We start from the raw sequence: 7,498 nt of genomic DNA, 5'->3' as shown, positions 1-7,498 counted from the left end.
CAGCCAGAAGATTCTTAGGAGGTCCGATCTTGCTGTCACGGGGCCGTTCCTCGCCAGCGAGCCCGGCCACCCTGCGGGGAAGGCCGGGGCTGGAGCTGCTCCGGCAGGCTTTTTGGGGAAAAGGCTTCTGACAAACACCGGGCCTGAAGCACTGACGGTTTAAAGTCTCCTCTACACGCAAAGGCCTTCAGCCTTTCCGGGAAGGCCGGTGAGCTTCCTCGGATGGTGTCCGGCTTCGGCGAGCGCGTGACGAGAGGTGCCCCTCAAAACGCAGCACTTGACGGGTGAAGGCGGTTCAGGGTGCTTTTCCCCACCACCATCGCAGGTTACAGCGCCTTTTCCTTCTGTGTCCCAACACCTCTCTTCAGCCTCCTCTTTTAGAATCCTTAACGTTCTGCAACAAGACTTGGATGAGGGGGCCTTTCACAATTTCTGTACCGTCCCTCTAGCCTCCCTCTGCGAGGGGGAAGTATGTAAATTGGTACAGAATGACACAAGAGAAGCCATCATCCGTCCAGCTGCTTTTTTTCCAGTACAGCTGGACGTGCAAGAACTGTCGGGGAGCCTTGCTTGCTGCCCCTTCTCGTTCAAAAGAAGTCACTTCCCCCGCTTCCCTCCTACGAGGGGGGAAACAGTAAATTCACATCATGGAAGGAGCACGTATTTCAGATACTTACCGGTACTGTAAGAAACTGTGTGCAGCATTGTGGGATTACACAGCATATATAAACAATGAGGCCAATTGTGTTAACCGAAAAAAGCTGTTATTCCTCAGTGTCTGGTACCAATCTTCCATAGAAAGAGAAGCGCAATCTTTAAGAGAAACTGCTTTAAATTGTACAACTCTGAGCACAGATTTACATCTGTAAGAAAGCAGAGGTGTACAGGTATCACTGTACATCTTCCTGTTCCTGCATTCTTTAGTGATTTCAGACTTACGGTTTCGTATGAAATACAACAAAACTACACACATTTTAGTGTGACGAGTATTGAAGATCAAATACAAATTCTCTTTAGCGGTCAATAATCTTGGTTCCCATCTCCTGATGTTAGTTAAAGCCTCGTTTGCTAAGTCACGTCAACCTGATTTTAATCTGTTTAATGTTAGTTGTGGTTTAAAAAACAAAACATGACCCTATCACCTTTCAGGCCAAAAGGGATGACTGGCATTTTACTAATCTCATTCTGATCTTTAACTCAAGGAAAAAAAAAAACAACTTCAAAATATACACTGTGAGGTCTTAAAATGTTACTGTGCTTAGCTTTCCTTAAAAAATAATAAATCAACAGTAACAAACCACTAAGGTGTTAATGCATTTTAAGAGTGCAACACATCCAGGTTAAGTTGTAGAGGTCACTAGAGCAGGGGTACTTCGATAGCCACCTCGTGCAACAACTGCGTGCATCACCTTGACGCTGCCATATAAACCATGCAGCGTGGGAAAGAATGAAATGGAAGCTGTTGGCACTGTTTTATCCAGAGAGACAACCGTGTAGTAAATAAAGGGCTGCATTATCCTTTACTGCACACGGACCAGAAAAAGAATACAATTAAGAGTTACCTCCTATGCAAAACTTCTGAAACTTTAATACTTGTTAATTCACCTCTAAACACTTACACATACTTAGCACGAATACACTTTAATGAAAATGGCAAACTGGTAACTAGTGTTCGCAGCCTCTGATGAGCAAAGAGTAAGAGGCTTGAGAAATCACAGTACATTTACAGAAGAAAAAATATTTGCAACTTCAAGTTATTCTACAGGTAATATATTTTTGTAAATATTGTGGCATAACTACAGCAGTCATATCACCTAATAAATTTAAACACATTGCCACCTTGATGTGTCTACAGTAGACACTGAAAACATGAACTTTTTAATATAATTGCTAAATGTATCTCTGTTCTCAAACAGTAACTACGGACAGTTTGCTAAGGCTGTGTGTGTTACCTCCCTCACTCACGGCAGTGGTACGTTAAAATATGGATTAGATGTTTACTAATAACTAGCACTAAGTTGAGGTAACAGGTAAGAAGAACAGTAGCATCAGCATACTGTTTACTAATTGGCATTTGCTTATCAGACCATAAAAAACAGATACTGGTTTATTGTCTTAGTTTACATTTGGGCAATGGCATAAATTAGAAAACTTCAATTTGGAAAAGTCCTACATTAAAGAGATACTACCTCTAAACCCTTCAAGATGATAGTCTTAGTAGTCATGTTAGTCATTTTAAGACACATGTATGATTTCTACAGCTCAGGAAATAAACTAACTGTTGCCTCCAAGGCTGCCTCAACATGTTTTCTACTATAAGCAGAGGAAATAAACATTTAACTGAAAAATACGATGGACGTGGTAGAGAAGACTCAGCCGAAGGAAAGCATTACTAATTGCGCTACTGCATTTCAGTTTGGGTGGCAGGGAGGAAGGAGGTGTTAAATAACAAGGTTTCAGAACACGTAGCACAACTGGTAGCTCTCAGGTTGATCCCTGGTTGGATATTCGTGTTGCACAATTTCTACATAGGTCGTTTGGGTTTTTTTCTTAGGAATTGACAGACCTATGCTCTCAGGTGTCCGCTTGACCAGACTGCTATCCATCAAATTCTGGAGGTGCCTCTTGTCTTCTTCCACGCAGGTTACCAGAATGATCTTTTTTCTTCTGCTCTTTCCCAGGTGCGTTTCAGAAGATACACGGCAGCATGAAGTCCCCCTACGTTCACCCACACAGTCTGACCTTTGCGCCAGATGTGTCCCATTCGTGACAAGGCCTACAACGCAAGAAACCAGACAGAGTGGTGGCAGCTTCAAGGTGAGACAGTAAGGGTAAATTTCCTTTAGAAATTATTTTTGATTATTCTAAATCACATCTGATGGCAACATCAAATGACTCTTCAGGTCCAACACCGCGTTTAAATGTTACTAATTACTGCTCTAAAAATAGATCATCTTCTGTAGTGAAGCCAGATTACCATTTTTTCCTCAATATATTTTCAAGTGTAAATAGGTTTGACTTTCTCTCGCAGAACATACCTTGGCAAAGCATTTCTTGTCCTGCGTAAGCAGCACAGCCCTGCCTGTCCCCGGTGTGCAGATCCGGCCCATCTCCATAAGGCAGGCTGGATAGAGATCCCAGTTCTTCTTCTTTGACCCTATCCTGCAAAATAAATTAAGATCCCCTTTGTGATAACTGAAAAATAGTTAACTGCTGTTGGTCTTTCAGACGTGGATTAGCTCATTCAGGACATGTACTATTAATTTCAACCTGCATTTTTAATATAGAGTACATCAATACTTCTTCATTAGGCCCAGTTAAGTAAGTAACTAGAGAGAACCCTGGCCCTGGGCAGGCAAGCACATGCAGTCGCGGCAGTTAAGCGCAGTAACTTTACCAGTGATACCTCACCTCTTTCCAAAAGGCATGTCTGACACAATGATGTCCACAGAACCAGTCCGCAAAGGGAGATTGCAAATATCCCACTGAACGATGTCTAAGGGTATGCCCAGGGAAGTACTGCTGCAAGTGCAAAGATGTTTATCTCAGACACGGTTTACGGAGAATATTTTTAAATTGAGGAGGCCCATAATGTTAGCAAAAGAATAAACAGGAGAATACGAACAAGAGAGTCAAATGCATCAAGGCAAAACGGATTTCTTTACATACAATACTACAGGAAAAGAAAACCACTCGTACTCTTCTTACCTTTCCTTATTCTCATTTTTCTTTAGTAAAGAACAGATGTTGTTCGCTGCTCTCTTTACAGCTTGTGGGTTGTTATCACCAGCAATATGGTAGCAGCTAGGCCATTCTGTAGCTCCCTGGGGGGAAATATTGATAATAAGCAACATTAGCATCAACATTACCTAATTTAAAGCAAAACAAACAGAAGAATTACTCAAATATGACAGAATACAACAAAACAACTGGAAGTGGATGCCAATGATTTTAAAGTTCTGTAACAGGTATCTGTTATAGGTACTATGCGCCTTAAAAAGCTCGAAATACTTTTGGGTTTAGTTTCTTCCTGCTACAGCTTTGGGAAGGAAAATGAGGTCATTTACAAAAAGTGTATTTGTATCTGTGTAAAAGCTGGGGAGATACTTTTGGAGTTTGCTATTCAGTTATTACCAAGAAAACTTACGCGTATTATTCAGTTGCAGATACTGTCAAGTTTTAGTAAGTTAAAAAATAAAGGAAGAATCACCTCTATTGGTATTGCACCTGTACCACACATGGGATCAACTATGATATCCGTTGGCTGTGGATCACAGAGTCTGAGGAACAGAAAAAGAGATGTAGGGAGAAAAGTCTTAAAAATGTGAATTTCTGTAGGGAAGCAAAACTGAACCATTTTAATCACTCTGATTCTACCCTTCTAACAGAAAAACTTCTATGTGATTATTTTTTCCATCCGTTAATTAGCATTTTATAAGCGGCAATACAGTGAAATACTTTCAAGAATGTGGTACAGTATTTTGAAAATTGGCTAACACAGCAAACGTTTACTTTACTTAGCTGGAAAACATTCACTGCTAATTACAAAGCACACTGTTTCAGCAACTATGCTTTTTTTTTTCTTTTTCTTTTTTAAAAAATTAACAGTGGTTTTTTTTTTTTTTTTTTTTTTAAAAAATAACAGGAAAAACTTTTGGGGAAAGGGGGGGGGGGGGGATAAAGGATCTAATTTCTGAAACAAAATGACTTGTTAACTGAGAATAATATAATGCTATGCAATTGCACTGACCTAAGCATGCCATAAGCGAGAGTTGAACGGAGAGTCGTGGGTCCAAAATGTGTAATGTTCCTTCTGTGAAGGCTCTCTTCAGTTAATGCAATACCCACAACTACTTCATTATTGTGAATATTCAGAAGAACCTAAAGAAAAAACGTGAACTAAATTTCAGGAGTAACAGAAGTTTTCCATAGTATGCCTGGTAAGTATTTATGAGAATCTTAGATGGTAACTTAAAAACCAGGAACTACGTATAAAAGAGCGTTCTTGGAAGAAAAGCAACGCACCATTTTAATGGCAACAACGGACAAAATTCAGGAGAGCGTTCACACATTTTTCTCATTCACACAGAATCTTTTACACAAGACTTCAAAAAGTGCTGTCGCCATTATGCCGACTTTTAAAAAGCTTTGTTTTCTAAGTATGGGGGAGAAGTCAGGTCAGCCCTGCAAGTCACAGGGAAGCATCTGCAAAGCAGCAATAAAAATCATATTCCTGGTCCCCTCCACCATGTTAATTTGGAAGGTGAAAATATTGTTACAGAACAGTGGGCCAGCCCTTAACAGACGTGCAAGAAAAACTTAGTTTTTCTGCCCCTCAAAAATGGTGGTCCCTCACCACTGATGGATCACGTCTGCTGGTCGCCCTTTCCAAATCTCTGCTTTCCCCATGGTAAGAAATGTACACTGGACAGTTAACGTTAACCCTTTTTGTCCCCTTCACCCATAAAACTACAGCTTCTAGGTGGAATATCTTCTGTTAACTTACACCGATATAAAACAATGGATTAAGGAAAGATTTAACGAGGGTAGAAGTACAGCAGAAGGCGCCTACATTATATTTAAATACGAACGAGACCAAACACTACAGGAGGAGGGACTGCTTGGTACCAGAGCTTTCGCTGCGGTTGAGGGAGAGCGGAAAGCTTTTGGGCACCAGCTCGGCTTCACTGGGTGTAGTGATGTTTATCAGTTACCCTGAGGAGAAGACAACAGCGTTTGCAGAGCAAAAGAGGGACGCGAGGAAGAGGAGAGGTACCCATGCCGGGCCACAGGAGGGATTATTATTACGGATAGCCAAAGCACGAGCAAGTGGTGTGATCTGAGGACGCACATAACGTGCCCATGAAGTGAACGCTTCTGAGGAGGATGCGATTTCAGCATTACCAGTCTTTAGTTCCAGGGTCATCTTTTGAAGGCACTTTGGAGAGCTCTAAGCATCAGAATTAAGAACTAAGAATTTTTACAACAGAAACGTAGGTATTTCCAAGGCACAACACTATACCTCTACATCAAAGTTAGTCATGTCAGCCTTCCACTGGAAGTGCTCCTGCACAGCTCCACCGAAGTCTCTTGCAGCCTCGTTTGAGGTGAAACTGTGCTTGTCTCCTGCCCTGTTGCACGTCACACGGAACTTCAACACCTTCGCCTCTCCTTCGCTTGTCTTACCGTCACCAGCCTTGGTCTCGCTCCCAGAACCCGCCTGCAATTCATCTTTAGCATCTGACTGTTCATTATCCTCCTCCTCCTCCCCCCCGTTTCGGGACGCCGCTCCTTGTGTCTTTTCTGTATCCTGGCCGCTAACGGGTTCTACACCTGCAGCGTTTTGGGCACAGTCCTCCTGTTTACTAGCGTCTTTTTGATCTCTTCCTTCCTCTTCTCCATCGTCATTCAACTTCTCTTTGCTTGCAGTGCTCTGCAGATTATGCTTTTTGCGTTTTGTCTTTTTCTTTTTTAAGCTGTTGTTCAGCTCCCAAACTTTCAACGGATTGGTCCAAGGCAGTTTTTTAACCAAATCTTCCAAATCCTTTAGAGCATCTTCCTTTAAAAGACAAAAAACAGTTGTGCTTTGAAGTCATTCCATCCCTTTAAAAGCTTTCCTTTTTTAAAGTCTCTCAAATTAGTTTCCTAAACATGTAACCCACTATATATTTAAGTAAAGCTTACAGCTTTTTGTGCAATTTTTGCCATAACTAAACTGAACTGCACTTACAGTCACAGGACCCATAGTATTTCATCATTTGTCTTGTCAAACAGCTAACACGAAGTTAAGTGACGGAGCGATACGTTACTGTCCCGTGTCTAAGCGTGACCTACAAGCATGGTATCGGCTCTCATCCTCGGTTTTGCCCATGCGACGTATTTAACTGAAGAAACGATGTTCGACAACACGACCGCGCTGCCGTTTTACAAGCCAGCAAAGAGGAACTGGGATAATATCACAAATAAAATAAAATAAAAAACCTTGTTCAATAAACCGAGTACTTTCTGAAACTAGTCTTAAATTAAAAAAACCTCTCCAAGACACAGAACTGGCTGGAAACTGAGGAGCAACTCACCTTGTTTTCTTTAAATTGATAGTCTTTGAACTCCTGAACGACAACAAATAAATTATCCACTGACCTCAGACGATGGACCTAGGGGAAAAGGAGAAACCGCGGTGGCAGATTACTGACCGCGTACGTCTAGGGGACGGTGTTTATCGTCATTAGAATTTTGCCGCCTCGCAGCTGGATTTAAGAGACCGCGTTTTTCCGCTTTTGTTTACGCGGGGGTTATCAATTTAGGTGCAAAGCCAGAGGGAAGGCCTCTTTGCACCGATTCAAGCTCCCCGTCCTTGGCTTCATCTACCCTTGCAAAACCAAAACGGATCTGGACGTAGCTCTTGACCCCGAGAGGGCCAAAGCAGAGCTTCGGGGTGCTTTTCCTCACGAGCACCTCTAACCCCCAGGCGTTTCGCTCGTGACGGGCCGGCATCCAG

The 7,498-nt window shown here is 42.1% G+C and overlaps 2 protein-coding genes across 2 annotated transcripts in view; both read right to left on the bottom strand.

Moving 5' to 3' along the window:
- The window catches only part of VHL (von Hippel-Lindau tumor suppressor, E3 ubiquitin protein ligase), a 4,357-nt gene extending 3,652 nt beyond the window's left edge, over positions 1-705 (bottom strand). Inside the window, exon 1 of the mRNA XM_009320112.1 lies at positions 678-705. Within this exon, the coding sequence (XP_009318387.1) occupies positions 678-705 (28 nt within the window). The remainder of the gene's footprint in view (positions 1-677) is intronic.
- Positions 706-1,563: 858 nt separating this feature from the next.
- On the bottom strand, positions 1,564-7,494 carry THUMPD3 (THUMP domain containing 3). Its single transcript, XM_009320110.1, has 9 exons — positions 7,336-7,494; positions 7,077-7,154; positions 6,023-6,559; positions 4,751-4,881; positions 4,211-4,280; positions 3,709-3,824; positions 3,412-3,522; positions 3,039-3,162; positions 1,564-2,776 (listed from the first exon to the last, which is right to left on the bottom strand). The coding sequence occupies exons 1-9, from the start codon at positions 7,492-7,494 to the stop codon at positions 2,645-2,647; spliced, it is 1,458 nt and encodes a 485-aa protein (XP_009318385.1). The 3' UTR covers positions 1,564-2,644.
- Between the last annotated feature and the right edge of the window lie 4 nt (positions 7,495-7,498).

Source organism: Pygoscelis adeliae, unplaced genomic scaffold (assembly GCF_000699105.1).
Source record: "Pygoscelis adeliae isolate BGI_AS28 unplaced genomic scaffold, ASM69910v1 Scaffold302, whole genome shotgun sequence".
Classification (NCBI taxonomy): Eukaryota; Metazoa; Chordata; class Aves; order Sphenisciformes; family Spheniscidae; genus Pygoscelis; species Pygoscelis adeliae.
Note: the sequence above shows the minus strand (reverse complement) of the source record. Positions and strands in the feature narration are given on the sequence as shown.

Excerpts from the sequence above, each read along its gene's own strand:
- THUMPD3 (XM_009320110.1), bottom strand. The coding sequence starts at position 7,494 with ATGCCGGCCCGTCACGAGCGAAACGCCTGGGGGTTAGAGGTGCTCGTG. Across the intron at positions 6,560-7,076 it reads ATCAATTTAAAGAAAACAAG|GAAGATGCTCTAAAGGATTT; the intron begins GTGAGTTGCTCC and ends TGTCTTTTAAAG. Across the intron at positions 3,523-3,708 it reads AAAAATGAGAATAAGGAAAG|CAGTACTTCCCTGGGCATAC; the intron begins GTAAGAAGAGTA and ends TTGCACTTGCAG.